The 19,692-nt window shown below is 41.5% G+C and overlaps 1 protein-coding gene across 5 annotated transcripts in view; it reads left to right on the top strand.

The window, feature by feature from the left end:
* The window catches only part of adgrl2a (adhesion G protein-coupled receptor L2a), a 146,673-nt gene that overhangs the window by 61,643 nt on the left and 65,338 nt on the right, over nt 1-19,692 (top strand). For all 5 annotated transcript variants that reach the window (XM_080771092.1, XM_080771093.1, XM_080771091.1 and 2 more), the window contains 2 exons: nt 3,104-3,317; nt 17,901-18,010. In XM_080771092.1, the coding sequence (XP_080627218.1) occupies nt 3,104-3,317; nt 17,901-18,010 (324 nt within the window). The remainder of the gene's footprint in view (nt 1-3,103; nt 3,318-17,900; nt 18,011-19,692) is intronic.

Raw genomic sequence — 19,692 nt, 5'->3', positions numbered from 1 at the left:
CCATGTGAAATCGTTGTGACCTCTGTCTGTAGGGGGGGAGACTCGCTATACTAGCATGCAGTCCTATCTCTGCTGCTGACAGGGGGGAGACTGTTAAAGCAATCAGCCTCTGCCCCGTATGGTTAAAATGTGTTGTGTTATTCTGAATGTGTTTGTCTTTTGGAATGAATATTTCACCCGTCATGTCAGCTGTAGAAAGGTTAAGTATGATGTGGTTATTTAGTGGGTATAGGATAGGCAATAAGAAGAGGGATACTGTAGGTAATGCACAATATAATCTAACGGTATTGGACTCATTTGGCCCTTATAGCCCGTACTGTATGGACTATGGGTTTTTTACAGTGGTGTGCACTGCCATGGAATAAATGTGCTTTGCTTAAAAACATGTCTGCCTCTTGTTTGCGATGAAAGACATTCCTAAAGCATTATTTGTGCATCTCTTGTGATCATGCAGACTGAGAGTAGTGTTTTTCTACGTTGGAGAGAAAGAACCAAAGAAACTATTAAAACCAAAAAAGCTTTTAAAATGCCTCTGATTCACCGTAAAGTACTTCAGGCTTCAGTTCAAGGGATGACTTTTTTTTCTCCTTTTCTCTCTCTCTGTGAAATGGCCTGTGACAGAAAAGCAATAGACAAATGTCTCCATTATACTGGGACTCGTCTCAAGCTGCTGTACAAGTGTAAAAATTGTAATATGGCAGTGATTGATGTATTACATAGGTTGGCTTACTTATTACACGGAGTGGTGGGTGACTTTTGATGGAGCTATGCTGCAATGCGTTGACATGAGCGCGAGATTGCTTGTCATGGGTCCTGTTTCTCACATTTCTTCTGCGCTTGTGTTTCTCCTGCCTCGCCATCTCTTCTTCTCACACCTCCGTTACGTTGTGCATCACCTTAAGCGTCCTGATTTTTATTTATTCTTCTTTTTTTTACTGACGAGAGAGAGAGAGAGAGAGAGAGAGAGAGAGAAAGCGAAAGCTGGGGGAAAAAAACTAAAAACCTTGAAGTATTGCTGAATCCTATCATACATGAAAGCGTGTGCTTTTTCATGCCTTGCGGTCACATGAGAAAGTTTGTTTGCAAGTAGAGAGAGAGAGAGAGAGAGGAAGAAAAAAACCAGATCCTGTGAGTCTGTGCTCCCAAACAAATACAGCCTCACAGACGTAAGATAGGCCAGGACAGTTACCTTGTGCTGCAGAGATATACAGCAGTTGTTTACCTTCAAGTCTGTCTTGGTTAATGCTGAGCAAATAAGCAGCAGCACCTAATTGGTGCACTAGCCGGGGAAAACGCAACACAAACTGACATTTATCTTCCTTTGCAAAATACCACCGTAGCATTTCCCGGCAAGGGGGCACAATGCAGAATGCTAATTCCCTTCCAAGTGTAACATCGTATTTAATCAGACATTGGTAATTGTATTGGCTGGTGTTCATTGATGAAGTATCCGATAAGGTAAAATGACTTTAGCCTTTGCAGGCGGCCCCGATACAGCAGAGCGCCAGTCAATGGTTGGCAACTAAACAGACATCACATAAAGAATGTCACACATGACAAGAAAAGGTCCTGGGTAATTATATATATATAAAATCAGTTTTTCAGGTGCCAATCTCACAAACAAATTAGGCCATTTAGTTTTTTTTCAGGCCAGCAGTCTGTGAACTGTGCCTCATTAGGGAACCGAGAGAGTCTGTAAACACTGTGGACCTCCCCATCAACCAAGACATAACAGCCAACAACACTATTACTTAAACATCGTCCAGCAAGGTAACAACGTTCTCTTGGACTGTGCAAATCCATATGCAGAAAAGTTACGAAAATTAACCACATAATATAAACCCTATCTTCCATATATTCTGCACCGCAACATGATCACATTGTGAGCAATTCTCGGCAAAGTGATTTGGTGTAGAGGGAAAAAAAAGGAGCAGAACTGGTAGTGGTTATAAAAGGATGCATGTTTTTCGAAGGGCCTCTCAAAGATCCTATAGTTTATAGGTGTCGTTGTTTATTCAATATTGTTAGATATTCCACTGTGATATGCAGGCATGAGGCCCAGAATTTCAAGCTGCCCCTGTTTTGTCACCGGTGGATGTGGACTCGGCCACAGAATAAGTGAGCGACGTCTCTGGTGTATTCAAATTCCACTGAGGGGCAGCTCTGGTTATGATTAAGGTGCATATTTTTTGGCTCGACTCCACTCTATTCTAAAGCTCTGACACGTAGCTCTGGGAAAGCTGTCCTGACAACAAGTCCCTCGTTGGAATTGGAGAAAATGTAGCAAAACAGTTCACTTTGACCCTAAGCTCTGCTATTTGGCAGTGTTCACATTTCTGGAACACAAAGCCACAATATTGATTTTTTTTTTCTTGAACCCTCCCCTCCCGTATTTTTCTTCTTCCAGCCTCGCCAAACTTTTCAATAGCCTCCCTTCAATTGTCAGTGCTATGAAATGGATTAAATGCCACTCTCATGTTGTACAGTCAGGCATACAGTGCCATTGATAGACTTTGTGTGTGTGTGTGTGTGTGTGTGTGTGTGTGTGTGTGTGTGTGTGTGTGTGTGTGTGTGTGTGTGTGTGTGTGTGTGTGTGTGTGTGTGTGTGTGTGTGTGTGTGTGTGTGTGTGTGTGTGTTATTAGGACTGGTTCAGGTGGGCTCAGACAGTAGCATCATAATGTAGGCTGTATGCTGAGACAGTAGCATCATAATGTAGGCTGTATGCCGCCCCAGACTCTACGAGTCAGTGATCGATCCGCATTCAGAACCAGTTTAAAGTACTACTAACATCATTGGCCCGCCCAGTCCTGCACTGACGTATAAAATGTCTGCACGATATATCGATCTATCCTCCAAAAACCTAGGACAGCTCTACATTCAGGTCATTAATTGGAACGCATATTTCAAACACATTTAGCTTGAGCTGTTGTCAAAAGCCTTCTATTTATACTGTCATCATTTTCAGCTCAAAGTCAAAATCGTCAAATCCTGCCAGATTGTTGCTCAACGACGCAGTCACACATCTCCCTTATATTTCCAATTGTACTGATAAAAAATGCTCTCTCTCTCTCTCTCTCTGTCCTCTATTTTCTCCTCCCCTAGGGTTTAGCCGGGCTGCTCTGCCATTCGGCCTCGTGCGAAGAGAGCTCTCCTGCGAGGGCTATCCGATAGACCTGCGATGTCCAGGAAGTGATGTCATAATGATCGAGAGCGCCAATTACGGCCGGACGGATGACAAGATCTGCGACGCGGACCCGTTCCAGATGGAGAACATCAACTGTTACCTGCCCGACGCCTTCAAGATCATGTCACAGAGGTAAGGCTGAACGGAGAGCTGTCGCCGTGCCAGGAACAACGTTGCAAACGTGATGTGTTTGGATTAATTTGATCCTGTGATTGATGGCGCATAATTAGAAAGCCATTATTACAGCTTTTAAAGGGTTCATTACAAGAGCATCTGTTCAGTATGTTCTAACCCTTAGCCCCACTGCATAGCTGTGGATACTTAAATAAACGCTTAAGGTCTGCATGGTTCTTTGGGTGTTAGGTTAAGTCAGTATGACTATCGCTGTTATAATTGCATTTTGGACAGTAATACCAAGTAAATATAACCTGACACTGTCAAATAAAGCTGACTTATTTGCAAGTGAGGAGGACGGTGTGTGCATGTGCGTGTGTGATTATCTCCCATGGCATTTGTACAGTAATACTCTCAGTAAAACCTTGACAAGCCAAATAGCTGCTTTCAAACCACCTGGATAAGCGCCAGTCCCACTGATTCCCACTTGGCACATTGCTCCCCAGGTGATCCCCTGGTGCCATGATTCACGTCCCCATTGTACCTGTCTGGGACACTTTCATGCCCATATTTGGATATATCTCTGTACATGTCTGCAGAGGGAACGTTTAAGTCCAAGAGATTGCTCATCTGCTACAGTGTTGTTATTAGTCAGATTAAGGCCAAACTCCAATCTGGCATGAAAGAGGCCTTTAAAGATGCCCCATTTATCCCAGACGTGTTTGACCACAGAGATGCCTCATCGTTTTAAACATCACGGCTCCACTTGTGATCAGTCTCGTGTGAAGGAATATGATCCTGTACACCGCAAATTTATGAAGTTACCATGTGTTTATGTACCGTACGTGCACACACTGACACATGTGCACACACAGACACACGTATACAGACAAAGCACACGTACACACACACACACACACACACACACACACACACACACACACACACACACACACACACACACACACACACACACACACACACACACACTGTTAGGCGCCAGTTGCAACACTGTCTACATGAGACCTCATCCATGAGGCCAGTTGCCACGTAGGGCTACCGTCTGAGCCAAAGTGCACAGGATAGAATGACATATGAGTGCCGCGGAGAGAGAGAGAGAGAGAGAGAGAGCAAGAGAGAGAGAGAGAGAGAGAGAGAGAGATATTGGTCGCTAGAAAACTGTCAGCAACCCGGCCGCTCCACCTTGGGGAAATAAGAAATAATGAAATAAAAGGGAGCCCTTGTGTTCGGGGGGGTTATTGTCGAGCCGTATTTGATGAAGTCAGATAGCTGACTCACGCAGTCTTGTCGCGGCGAGAGAGAGAGAGAGAGAGAGAGAGAGAGGCTGTGGTCTGTCGTCCCTCCCTGGTCCTGCCTGTGGCCCTGGGTATCACGGCAGCTGCCCCAGACACACTCACAAAGAGAATCAAACACGGTGTGTATACGTGGTCACGCGGCGGTGTCGCGCGGCAGAGAATATAAGCTCAGTGTGAGCTTTTCTCGGCTGTTCTCGGCTGCACGATGATGGAGCATAAATTAGGGTTTAGTCCGGTGAAGCACAATGCAGGCTGAGCGTGGTGGGGCAAAGTCGGACTGCCAATCCCAAATAATGCAGGTTCATGTCTTTCTCTGTAGCCTCTTTGTAGCCAGGGCTATCAGTTTAGTCCAGGTATTTTTTTATGTTTTTATGTGCTTTTCTCTATAAGGAACTTTATAAGAATGTTGTCATTCTATTGTAAAAGCCATGATTTTAATGTTTATTTGGAGCTGCTGTTTGTGTGGACTATCAATAGTGAAGTACTACAGTACGTAAAAATCAATGCATCATTTATTTTCTCTTCTTTCCTCTTTCATTGTATTGTGTGCATAATCAGGCCAAATACGAAAACAATCAAAATGTCATGCGAATGCATTTCAGGGCACATTTACAGGGCAGATATACTATACATAGACACATCGTGGGATTGAAGGTGGAACAGAGCAAGCGAGGAGAGCTTCAGTTGAGAATGCGTCAATTGTTGTTGAATGTGACAGCTGTCACGAGGCTGGCGATATTTATGCATCTCTCCTGTTCCCCAGTCAGTTCCTGAGACGGTAGATCGGCTACATTGACTCAGATTGGATACTTTTAACACTGGCTTGTAGATTGGCAATTTTTGTTATTCGCCACATTATTCACAGATGGATAAATGGCAGCTGATGGTAATAACGTTTCATTTAGGTGTTACCATCTGTCCAAAAAGTTCCATTCTTCCATTTTGTATTGTCTTGTAGGACAAGATCCTTTTTTTTTTTTTTTTTACACCCACCAGGATGACTCGCTCTGAATTATTACAGAGAAAAAACAAAATGAAGATTAGGGAAACTTATTGGAGATTGTTGGCGCTTTTAGGGGGAATTAAATATTTAAACACAAGCTTGCATTTTAGCGACGAGCCCCCCCAGCAGCTAACAGTTGGCGACGAAGGCCATTCGCTTGACTTGGTCTTGCATGCGGGACTAATTAGCGATTTATTCTTTCTTTCTGTTTATTTATAGGGCCAGGCTCGAATAGGAAGCGAATGTAATGAAACAATGCCTCCGATGCCAAAATCAATTATCTTCAAAAACCAGAAAATACAGTGGATTTCTTTTGCTTATTTGAAGTGTGGAAGTATGGTCTCGTAGCCAGGAGGTCGGAAGTCCTCTCAAGTCAAAACTATGCTCTCTGAGCTAAAAGTAAACTGAATTTTTCCATATGTGGGCTATTATGGCTATACTCCACTGCACATTATAGTACACACAATAAATAACCATCGTTTTTTTTGTCTTGCTCTCTACTGTACGGTCCTCATCAATAAAATAATTGAGGAGTGGCCAATATTTGTCTCTATAATTGCGAAGGTCTACTAATTTCCGTCAGGGGGGGGAGGGGGGGGAGAAGTACATTAGCACACGTGTGGAATACTGTGTTCACTTTTAAACGTCCCTAAATGTATGTCATCCCATAGTGTGGAGAATTGGATCGAGGCTTCACTGAGTTTGATGGATCCCGTTGGCACTCTCCAAAGTTGTTTTTATATCTGGTTGGCATATTATATTCATGAGCACAATGATTTTATGAAAATAGCCCTAGGAATGCATGTGGCTCAATTAGCCCATTCTGAACGGGAACCCCATTTTGGTGTTGGCATCATGGTATGCTTTAGCTATTGGAAAAATAGCAGATCTACAAGGTCTGCTATTTTTTGAAAAATCGAAGAACGACTGACATTTTTTAGAATCTGATCTCAGGTCAGAATGGGGTTAATCAGACCAGTGTGTGTCCAGTGGAAACCTCGTATGAATCTGATCTCAGGTCAGAATGGGTTAAAGTGTTCAGCTGCAAGCAATTAGTTGACTCAAGTGGGTGATAATGGGTACAGGAATCCTGTACGTGGGCAACTCCCTGGCAGATGTGAAATTGAATGGCAATAGTTTATTAACCCATTCTGACCTGAGATCAGATTCATACGAGGTTTTCACTGGACACACACTGGTCGGATTAACCCATTCTGACCTGAGATCAGATTCTAAAAATGTCAGTCGTTCTTCGATTTTTCAAAAAAATAGCAGACCTACAAGCTCGTAGCGCGCCACTCGGTGGCGCGCTATGAGCTTGTAGATCTGCTATTTTTCAATAGCTAAAGCATAACATGATGCCAACACCAAAATGGGTTCCCGTTCAGAATGGGTTAAATAATTAATTCATTGATACGAATATTAATGGTTGCAATTTTTTAGGAATGTTGGAAATTTTCCTAATACATTTTCTGTATTTGGTATTTCCTACCAGCATTTTTTCTTTGTCTTTGTCATGATGTCCGGATAATCTTGACAGATTATTTTTGAGGCATAGCTTTCTTAAATTACGTCATTTTTCAAGACCAGCCAGTCCAGAGATTTTTAATTTTTAATTTAATTTGTTTTAAGTTCAATGTTTGGTTTAAAAACGTCATCTTGTCCCTAACACAAACATTAAATGCCATTAACAATAAAGAGAATTTAATGTTTGTGTTGGCACCATTTGCTTTACATCACCTAATCAACATGAGTTTTAGACTTTAATATATTAGCGCCCCTCACTTCACACAGGTGTGATTTTTATTTTCATGGACATGAGAACATCAACATGGTCGCCCCTCATTTCAGTGTGATTCTTATTTTAACTATTTCAGTCAAACTAAAGCTAGTCACACCAGCATAGTGCATACAAGGCTAAATTGTAACATACTTAAAATATATCCCAATACATTTCGGCGATGAGTTAATTTGCCCATGAGCTCGCCATCTGATACTTAACTGTATTGATCCTAATCTGACCGCCGCTGTTCATCAGAATACCTGGAGGGACTGGAGAAGACGACAGTTTCGTCTTGATTAATCATTTTCATGAAAAGCGGCACATGCAGATATGAGATATGAATAAGTGGCCCCCATCTATTGATTTCTTTGTTGACTAATGAGCTTCATTGTAAGTATTCAATAACAAGGTCATTGATCGCTGTAACATAACATGGCTGAGCCCGGCCGCGCCCGTGGATCGTATCATTATCAGGGGAGATCAATGTAGATGGCGCTCTAATCATGGTTGCTACATTCATCCAGCGAGGAGCCCCTCGGATGTTTGACTCACTCTGTTTGATTTCCAAATAATTCCTATCAAGCTAATTGTTTCCATTCATCGTTGGGTATTTTTTTTTAAAAGGTGCTTCTTCAGAAAACACCTTCTAGCTTGATGGCACGGTTTATTATAAAATGAAGCTCTTGGCTGTCCCACAGACTGTAGCTTATAAAATAGTTATGTATAAGATGGTAATGCCTTGCATTATTCAGTTAAAGTCCTGTGAATGACCTGATGTTCTTTTTTATTTATTTTTATGTTTATTACCCTCACAAAATACTTTTTATTTTTATATATATTCGTCATTAGACTTGCTTTGTTTGTACAGAAACAAGGAGAACGGGAGAAAGTAAAAACAAACAAACAAATAAATAAATAAAAAGCCTGTCCATCAGATGTTGGCCCATTGAATAACCCATTCTGAACGGGAACCCATTTTGGTGTTAGCATCATGTTATGCTTTAGCTATTGAAAAATAGCAGACCTACAAGCTCATAGCGCGCCACCGAGTGGCGCGCTACGAGCTTGTAGGTCTGCTATTTTTGAAATATCGAAGAACGACGTGACATTTTTAGAATCTGATCTCAGGTCAGAATGGGTCAATCAGACCAGTGTATGTGTCCAGTGGAAACCTCGTATGAATCTGATCTCAGGTCAGAATGGGATAATGCTAGGTGCTTTACACTATTTATATCAGTGACAGGAGTGCTTGCGATGCTCTCCAAGGAGCGGGTTGTTGCCGCCTGACAGCACACTGCCTTGTAGTTCCTCCTCTCCGTACATATGGTGTGTTAGTGTTTATTTAAAGCACGTCCCATTAAGATTTCATAAAGGTCCGGGCCTTCTAACGGGGTGGACGCCAGTTCACCAGGCATGGAACTCGCTCCAATAAGAAGGGCTTTTCGTTGAAGCGCTGATTGGCCTGTTAAGAGACGAGGCCCATTCTACCAACGTCTTTCTAAACTAAATCCTCCCATCTAAATAGTTTTCTGAATATAAATATAAATAAAAATAGTTTGCTATATCAGTAGTGCTCACACTTTTTTCATGTCTAGGAACCACAAAATTATATGTATTTGGCTGCGGACCCCCCCCCCCCCCCCCCCCCATCTCAAAATATCTTGTTTTAGAGACCCGCAGAAGCAAAGACGTTCGGTTTTAGGCCTGACCTCGAAATAAAAAAAAAAATCTTCTAAATCCTCCAGTTTTCTGAAATAAAAAATATTTTCACGATTTTTCAAAAATAGCAGACATACAAGCTCGTACGATTTTTTATTTTTTTGCAGATCTACAAGCTTGCAGTGCGGCAAGAAGTGAGAGCTTGTATTATCTGCAATTTTGTAATATCTAAAATCTAAAATGACACTGACGCATTCCCAGGTTTTAATGGGTTAAGAGAAATGATAAAATAACAATAGCTGAGAAACGGAGGAACATCAATATTGTGAGACAAACACCAGCTAATAACAAAATAAATCCAATTATAATATTTTTTATACAAATTACACATAGCTCTTAGATTGGGGGGGAGGGGGTTGGGTTACCAGGGGTCCCCAGCAAAATGGGTAAATACAACGTCACAATCATTTTAACCACTTTAATCACATAAAGCAGATATAAAACTCACAGTGTCTTGAAAGTATTACGATTTTTCTTTTTACACAAGTACTCTATTCTGGATGTTGCTGGTCTCCCACAGCCAAATACATATCGTATATATATTGTTGAGGTGAAATAGTTTGAGAACCACTGCTCTGAGCTACCAGCAGGGAGCCCTGCATTATCTCCACTGGTTCAACAGGCAGATCAATCATTTTAGTTTTAGGTTCTTCTTTTTCAATGGCACTTTAAATACGGAAGTAATTAGCACACGCTATCGAAGCCTAGCCACCAGTAATGCATTCTGCCACTGCCACTTAAATAAGAACCCTATACTTAGTTGACCGAAGGGCACTAGTATACAATGCCGCTGCATGAAATATCTTTGCCAAAAAAAAAAAAGGACGATCTACAAGCTCACAGTGCATCACGCTGAGATGCTTTAGGAGCTTGTAAGATCAGTTATTTACGCCAAATGCATGTCCCGAAATAGGGATGCTGGGGTGTGATAGCAATTTGTCTTATTTATGACTATAATGCCATTACTGATTTTTTTTTAATCAGTTGTGGAGAAGATGAAGACACACGAGTCAGGCTAGTGTTTCCCTTGGACTTAGTGCTGGGCTAGAACCCCCCACTGAGCAGCAGTAACATATAGTGTAAACACAAAGCATGTGACAGCAATTACCGGATCCTGGGATGTCTCCCCCGGATATTAGGTCAGGCACAATGTTGAAGGTGCTCATTGGATGCAAACGGTTAATTTCTAACAACCCACTTCCTGAAAACATTATTAGACCACCCTGTGGTTAAATGGTTAAACCCTACTGATATTGAGAGTGATTACGCCTGTGTGTGTGTGTGTGTGTGTGTGTGTGTGTGTGTGTGTGTGTGTGTGTGTGTGTGTGTGTGCGTGTGCGTGCGTGTGTGCACGCACGCCGACTCTGTAGCACTGTATATACGGTGCGTGTGTGTGTGTGAGACAGAGCGGACAGAGGGTGTGTTTTCCTTTTGCAGTGCATTGTTTCTTTAGCTGCTGTTTTGTGAGTCCCTGGAAATGATTTAATTTTCTAGTGGCCTCTGCTATCAACGGGCGGCCTCCTGAGAGAGATGTCTGCCTTGATAATTGTGCCATGAACCTCATCAGCATTTCAGATGAAATGGAGCTAGACGGGTCACTTTGAGTTTAACAGACGCTAATTTGATTGAAATTCAAACTGGGGAGCCACGGGAAGTAAATTGTACGCCTTTCTGCAATGGCTTCCTCTCACTCATGCCCGCCTTTCTTTCTTTCTTTCTCCTCCAGATACGCAGCAATTGCTTTTTTGCCCCGGCTGCCATATATTTTCTTTTGCGCTTTGTGAATTTGAAATAGCTGCTTCGCCTTCTGTCTTTTTCAAAGCTCGGAAGTGCCAAGGGGTTGGGCGAGACCGAGAGAGGCGGTAGGAAAACAATCTAGACTTCAACAGATTAGAGAAGCCAATGTGTTGCACAGAGTACTGGTGCCTGGATTCACCATGGTGGCGTGCGGTACCTGATTTGAGGGAACGAGATTGTGTTTTTGTCCCTGTACTCCAGAAGCTAACATGTAGTGTTTCACATCATATTCACTATCATCAGCCTCCATAACATTCACTCAAACAGCCACATAGAATCGTGTTAGCATAGCCCATTCTGAACGGGAACCCATTTTGGTGTCGGCATCATGTTGTGCTTTAGCTATTGAAAAATAGCAGATCTACAAGCTCATAGCGCGCCACCGAGTGGCGCGCTACGAGCTTGTAGGTCTGCTATTTTTTGAAAAATCGAAGACACTTTCAGAATCTGATCTCAGGTCAGAATGGATTAATAATGACACTGTCAGGATGTAATAGACATTTTTAGAATCTGATCTCAGGTCAGAATGGGATAGAAACCGTAGCGGTGCCAAAGTCAACGTTTCGGTTTCGGTCGGTGGCAACACAGTCAGTAGCATCCTGACTGATGGTGTAAGCGCTTGGACATAAAAAAATAAAACATGTATGGCATTTTTCTCACTTGAAGCAAGCTATTATTCAATTATACCCTTATCTCACTGACCAATTATTCCATTGACATGCTTTATGATGGCAGATTGGCAGTGTAGGATGGTTAAATTGGACGTGGTGAGTGACGAGTGCTATCAGTTACACCTTGTTGGCATCTTATCATATACCTTTCTGTTGTCAGCATACTGTGCTCATGTTAGAAAGCATTGGATTTGTGTGGTGTTGGTGGTAGTGACCTTCTTAATTGCACGGATGCCTGGCTCTCCCAAAAGGTCAGGGATGTGATGGGCTTAGATTTGATTTGAAATGCCTCTCTGGCCAGCAGTGAGAACATAACCTAGGTTTCTTCTGCTTGTGTGGAGGTTGAGAAGAACTCACACTTATTTTTTTTCAACAGACTTACAGCACATCACAATGCGATATTTTCACTATTTCTGAAAATCTTTGAACATTTTGGAAAATAGTCACACCATGTTGAAAATGGGTTAATGAATCTTGAATGGGTGTACAAGGGAAAGAGGCTACATAGTACATAAGATTACTTTTATCATATACAATCATTATTGTAGAACAATTGTTTTTAAGAGCTAAAGAGCTGAAACCATATCTAATCACATCCTCAAACAATTAGCTAATTAGATAATGTTAAAATGGGTCATCTGTACTTAATGAGGGGAAAATGTTGCGTATCAACATATTTTATAGGTTTTGCTGTAATCTGACCCACAGTTAGTATTATGGTAAATCTCTGTTCCACTTTGAATGTTAAACCTACTTTCATACCAGTTCATTTACTCAGATAAATCATACCATCTCTCTTTACCCCATGAAGGCAGTCATGATTGGCAATCAAGACATTGATTAAAATGGAATGGTTCACTCTGGAGAAAGACTGCCGTGGTTGCCGTCGACATAATTATTTATTATGTACATACTTAATTACTCTGTAGCCCCAGAGCCAACCAGAGTCAGAAATATCATATTTTACATATCTTTAATTAGTCCTCATTTGGAGACCTTGTGTGCCTTGGCAGGCCCAAAAGGTGAACTTTTCATGGGGGTAAATTTCAATTACATGCTACGCTCCTCAATTGAGGGTTAGCAACAAGCCTATATAGAACACTCATTAGGGCTTTTTCAATTGGTCTCAGGAGGTGGCAACCATGCCACAGTTTCATAGAGAATACAGGCTCCCATAGATCAGGGACCCCCTTGCTCCCTATAGCCAGTTTCATAGAGAAGACAGGCTCCCATAGATCAGGGACCCCCCCTTGCTCCCTAGCCAGTTTCATAGAGAATACAGGCTCCCATAGATCAGGGACCCAATTGCTCCCTAGCCAGTTTCATAGAGAAGACAGACTCCCATAGATCAGGGACCCCCCCCCCCCTTGCTCCCTAGCCAGTTTCATAGAGAAGACATGCTCCCATAGATCAGGGACCCCCCCTTGCTCCCTAGCCTACAGAAATTACAGCAATACATCAGAAAGACCTATCAACACTTGCACTCACATTGAGTCATCGGAAATATGGGTGAATATTTTCTTTGTCCAACGCCTCCCCACGTTTGAATACATTAACCCATTTAGGCCTGATTTTTTTTAAATGTATTTTTTTCCCTGAAAAACCTCATAAACCTATATCAGTTGTTCTCAATATTTCATGTCAAGGACCCCCAAAACTATATGAAATTGGCCGCTGACCCCCATCTGAAAATGTGTTGTTTCAGGGACCACCTCCCAGAAGCAAAGATTTGAGTTAAAAACGTTCGCTCTGAAAGAGTATATATATTCAAAGCTTTGCACCACATGTTTCACTCGGCTTGAGCTTGTAGATCTGCTTGTAGATAGCTAAAGCATAGCGTAATGCTAACACCAAAAGGGGTTCCCGCCCAAAATGGGTTAACATGAGGAACAGTGGCACTGGCAGGTCTTATTAGTGTCATGCATTTTATTCGTGATTTCATTCTATTTCATCGGCCAATGTGTCACCAGTATGGCATTATTCTCGTCGCAATCTGTTGGGGTAAAGCATTGTCATTTATATTATTCTCGCTTGATATGCTCATACATGAGCTAAAAGCATGGGGTCGTGAAAAGTGTCCGCATAAAATATGGAGAGTGCCGCTCTGTACCGTTGAAACATTACCTGTTAAAATATAAAAATAAAAACATGCTCCTACAGCAGGCGGTGCATGTTTAACTTCTATGCAATTCTAGTATTCACATAATGAAGAAAAAATGCTTTCCAAGACCACTCCCCAGCACACGCACACATGAGAAATAACATGTGTATACCGTTTACTGTATAGGGAGTGCACATGTCATCTTTCCCTGATGAAGACCTTTATCGGTGAAAACATGTTGGAATTTTTATAGAATATATTTTCTTTTAAACTTTACTTCCTCTCCTCCACATTTTTTTGAGTGTTCAAATCTCCTCTTCTTTAAATAATTAAATGAATACATTTTCTCTGAAATCATTTAGTAAAATGCAATTAGCAAAAAATTGCCGATCTACACATCACAATGCAATGCGTATTGGGAGCTTGCTATTTGTGCATGACACCGTTGTATGACAAAGTAAAATAGGCTAATTGATTTTGGGTCAATATTATCAAATATTTATTAGTACATTTTTGTGTCAATATATTGATGCACTTCTCAATTACTTAACGCATTTTGACCTGAGGACGATTCTACAAATGCCTTCTAAATCAGTTTTCTGAAAAACCTCTGTTTCTATGTCAGTGGTTCTGTTTCTGTCAGTGGTTCTCAACCTTTTTCATGTAGGGTTAGGATTATATGTAATAATCTGAAAATATGTTGTTCCAGTGACCCCCAAGAAGCAAAGATTTTAGTTAAAAACGTTCACTCTGAAAGAATATATGTTCAAAAATAGCAGATCCACAAGCTGAAGCATAACATCATGCTTAAAACACCAAAAGGGGTTCCCGTCATGAATGGATTAATGAATCAATTAATCAAACACGTAATCAATAGAATAATTGCTAAGAAAATAATTTATATTTTAAGCCTTATGGTGGCACTCCCCTGATTGAGAATTGACATGCATGCTGTTGCTATTGCACTGCTGTCAATTTAGAAAATATACTTTACATTTGATTTCACATGTCATGGGGTTCTATAGCTGTCTTTACCAAACAAAATAAATCAATTGTAAATTTACTTCCTTCGTGGGGAAAAAAAGACATGTATAATTGTATTCCCTTTCTGTGAATTATTTTAACGGTCAAATAAGGTGTGTGTGTGTGTGTGTGTGTGTGTGTGTGTGTGTGTGTGTGTGTGTGTGTGTGTGTGTGTGTGTGTGTGTGTGTGTGTGTGTGTGTGTGTGTGTGTGTGTGTGTGTGTGTGTGTGTGTGTGTGTGTGTGTGTGTGTGTGTGTGACTGTGTGACTGTGTGTGTGTGTGTGTGTGTGTGTGTGAGACTGTGTGTGTGTGTGTGTGTGTGTGTGTGTGTGTGTGTGTGTGTGTGAGAGAGAGAGACTGTGTGTGTGTGTGTGTGTGTGTGTGTGTGTGTGTGTGTGTGTGTGTGTGTGTGTGTGTGTGTGACTGTGTGTGTGTGTGTGTGTGTGTGTGTGTGTGTGACTCATCTTAAATGGTTGCAGCCACTATAAAGGACTGTACATTGCCAGACATGACCGTCTGGTGGACCTGGTCTCAGACAAGATCAGAGGAGTACAGGACAGGACAACAAGAATGTATAAACACAGCACTGTAAAAATAGACTGGTTTGATCACAATGACACGCATGTCAATTCACTACAAAATATTCCAAATACCCCAGATATTGTGTTCATCAATGAAATTAGAAAAACTGTCACTATATTTGAAATAGGCTGCCCATTTGATTTGTATATGGACACTTGTTTTACATCCAAACTTATGAAATATCAGCTTCTGGTGGAACGTATTATGGCCTTGGGATATAACTGTCAACTTATTGTCCTTGTATTTGGAAGTCTGGGCCATGTCCATAAACTTGTGCTCAGGGGTTTGCAATTGGGTGGATTGCTAAAAACAAATGCAAAAAAGCTGGCTAAATACTGTTCTGTCTCAGCTACTATGGGCAGTCTGTCTGTCTGGAGAAGGCGTTGTTTCATTTATCCCTAGGAGGCTTAAAAAAACCCAAAACAAACATCCTGTCTAGTAGTATCAAGTATATAGTATGTCAACAATGTGCTGTATATATATATATTTTTTTTTTTTAAATATATACTTTCTCTTCTTTTCCCTCTGTGTGTTAAGCGCATGTGCAGCAGCTTGGTTGGACCATGTAATGTATAACCTTATTCTGACCAGTGTTTGGGTCTATTCTGTATACGCCTCTTGTGCAGATCCAAATAAAAGAAATCAAATGTGTGTGTGTGTGTGTGTGTGTGGAGAGAAGAAGCCAGCCTTGGGAGATTAATTGCCTTCAGTTGCTGGTCAGAAAAAAAATATTCAAATGGCTAATTCTGCTCCTGGAGTTATCATGATTTAGTGGAGCTTTTCAGTTGAACACAGACTGGGGCTGTTTGTTCCCCCCATCGGATGGTTCATTTTATTATTATTTTACTTTGCTGCAAGAGACTGTACAATATGTACTGTACCCACGGCATGCAGATGAGATACTGTCTCTGTCGGGTGGAAACATCGTATGTCCAAAAACCTTCCCTTTTTTTTAGATCTTTTTATTTTATTTTGTGCAATACAATACTTATAAGATTAAGTAGGGTATTAACCCCTTTTGGGCCGGAACCCCTTTTGGTCTTAGCATTATGCTATGCTTTAGCTATTGAAGAATAGCAGATCTACTTTTATTTAAACGTTTCGCCTATGACGACACGTCCAAAATAGGGATTGATTGTTTTATACAGTTTAGCAATCAATCAATGTTGTATTTAATATTGATTTATATTGTTTAAATCTACTAGTGTGATTAACTGTGTCTAAACGTGGTATGCTGTATAATGTAAAGCGACTTTGAGTGCTTAGAAAACGGTTATGTAAATCTGAGGTGTTATTATCTCTTGGCGCTGCAAAAATCAGCAGAACAGAGTCATTGATATGGATTGTTCACATCACTTATGTCCACTCTCTTGCGCCCGGTCGCAGAGATGGCCCCGCCTGAGGTATTGATGTCATTACCGTGGTTCCAGTCCAGTGTCGCAGCAGCAGGGGGGTGGTCAGTGAACTCCCCAGACATATGAACGCTGCTCCTGGTTCAATTAGAGATGTCTCCCAACACACACAACATGCTAAAGGTCACTATTCATACCAGATGAGAGGGGAAGAGATGTATCGTGGCAACGCTGCACCGAGGCAGGAGGGTCACGAGAGGTTGTGTACCTTGTGTGGGGTTGTTGCGACGGTCTGCGCCAACGATCCCCAACCTTGTGGAAATGTGGAACTCTGCCCACTTATTTAGCCCATCTGTCCACTAAGTGGTCAGATCATGGGTGGGCTTTCTTTATTTTTAATGATCAGTCAATAGTGTTCTGGAACTATTCTAGTATAGCTTAGAAAACGCTCCCCCCACAGTTTTAAAGAACAATACCACAAGAACGTCATTATATATTCACATTATTATTTTTATATCAATGTTCTATTATCAGTTAAATCTTAGTGTTTTGCAAATAATTTGGGGTTGTGAACCACTGGTCTATACACATCTGGGACATTTTCTACTTTTTTTTTTTTAGCTACATTTATTCAAAGAGTATACATAGTATTACATACATGACATTATATTCAAATTTTGCAAAAATAATACACCTCTTTGGTTTAAAATGTTCTCCCACAACTCCCTTCCACTCCTCCCCATCCACCCACCGTCCTTCCCCACGAGGCCAGGCATACATTTTCTACTTTGTGAACAATAAATCGTTTTTTTAAAAGACATACACATAGGTGTCCTCATAATGCTATAGAGCGAAAAACAATGGCTGAACAAATGAAACTGAACAGAAAGGCATTGACCTTGAAACGAAATGGCTTAAACGGTATTCTATTCACAACAGTGAACAACATTGCCAACGTTCAACTTCTAACATAAAGCATCAATTGTTTCACCCATTGTGACTGAACTGAACCGACTTCCACTTCCACCACAGAAATGTAGTCACTCTGAGCCCCGAAGAGCTGTGTTTCTGTGTACTTTTTTTCCATTGCTGCACTGAATTAATCTCAGCTCCGGTTTCGTGTGTTTTGTAGCAACCACTCCTCTGTTTCCTAGGATGTGTTTGTAGAAATACACGGTATGGATTTCTCTGAAATGTCAAAGATTTTAAGACGTTGACCCGCCCCTCCCCTTTGTGTTTGTGTTTTGTGACCAGGTGTAACAATCGGACCCAGTGCATTGTGATCACTGGTTCGGACGTCTTCCCTGACCCGTGCCCCGGGACCTACAAGTATCTGGAGGTCCAGTATGAGTGTGTGCCCTACAGTAAGTGTGAACCTTCTGTCGTCAATTGAAATGTTCCCCCAGGATGCCTTTCAACACCCCACCTCATTCTTAGCTACTCTTTCTTAATAACCCACCCTCTCTCTCTCTCTCCCTCTCTCTCAATGTATCCTTCCTTCCCTTGTCTCACTTGCAGTTGTTTTCCTTTTGGTTATGTCCTTCTCCCCCCACACCACACTTCTTCCAGCGCCTCCTCGATTGTCTCTCCTTTCCTCCCATCCGTGTCACTTCATGAGCATCCTCATAAGAGATGACCTGTAAAACCCTTTGTTCCTCCTCCTGTGCTGCTTCCATTATTGATGCGCTCACCATGTTTTCCAGCAGACTTTTCCCGAGCCAGGTTATGAGGTAGCAGACTACAGGGGCAGGGTGATAGAAGTCACGCTGACTGCCGATGAGGGCAACCCAGTGCACCATTACTCAGTCTCGCAAGGAGAACTATCAGTGGAGAAACACCGCATCGTAATGGCTCAATAACCCCCTCGGTACAACAGGTGTTGAAATATGTTAACAGATGTTCCGTTACATAACGGAACAAGAGCAGCTTTACATATAAAGTCAACAAGGTAATATTTCATGCGAACGGATAGCGTTAACATTTAGCCGCACGTCGGATGACTAAAATATTCATTGCCATTTAGCCCCAAACAATCTTTAGATTGCCTTTTGCATTAAAATTCCGCTCTGTCCTTTAAGCTTCTATTTTCATTAGCAATTTGTGGAGCTAAAAGACCCATCTAACCTTTACTAACTGATTAATCACCAGGAATTACATGAATTGCCAGAATCACTAATCAGGTGGAACTGAAATGATTAGAGTAGCAGTGATGTCAGGGTAGTCCTGTAGCAGTGTTTGATGCACAGATTACATGTATTCTAGTTTCATATTGTCTGTAGAAGTTAATCTAATGTTAATTTAATACCAGGCTATTAACCAAGATTATTATTATTTTTGTAAGACATCACGGCTATAACCACGATTTTATATCTCTTATGTAGAATTTTCAACGAGTGACATCATCATACAACAGACCATAAATTATGCATCACTGTTACGTGACACACATTTTATGCAAAGCTCGGCCAATCAGTTAAGCCAATCAGGTTTGCCAATCAGGGACTGATACTGGACTGTACTTATACGACCCTAGGCGGGGTTGACGACAGGGCCTTTCTGTGTGGAGTTTTCATTTTCTCTCCATGTCCCCTAGGGAAGGTACCCTCAAATCAAATCACATACAGTAATCCTGGTCTCTATACTGCCTCCCCTACTGTGATAAGAAGCGGCATGTTCACTCCAAATTCAGACCAACGACCAAGGTCGCAACTCACAACCAGTGATCATCATCAAAGACTGTGATTAGCCGATTTTCTCAGACGTAAATTCCCCTTTCATTTTCAATGTTTGTGTTGACACAAGAAACAGATTTACCAGATTTACTCAGACACACATGATATGACATTCTCCTTTCATTGTCAATGGCAAATGTGACACGGGTTAGGACAAAGAGCTGTATATCGGAGGGGCTAGCGCCCTTATACTGGTTTAGGGACACAAATGTGACACGAGTTAGGACAAAGAGCTGTATATCGGAGGGGCTAGCGCCCTTCAAAAAGCAACTTATATACTGGCTTAGGGACACAAATGTGACGTGATGCTCCAG

This window comes from Protomyctophum bolini (assembly GCF_963924005.1).
Source record: "Protomyctophum bolini genome assembly, chromosome: 8".
Taxonomy (NCBI): Eukaryota; Metazoa; Chordata; class Actinopteri; order Myctophiformes; family Myctophidae; genus Protomyctophum; species Protomyctophum bolini.
Note: the sequence above shows the minus strand (reverse complement) of the source record. Positions and strands in the feature narration are given on the sequence as shown.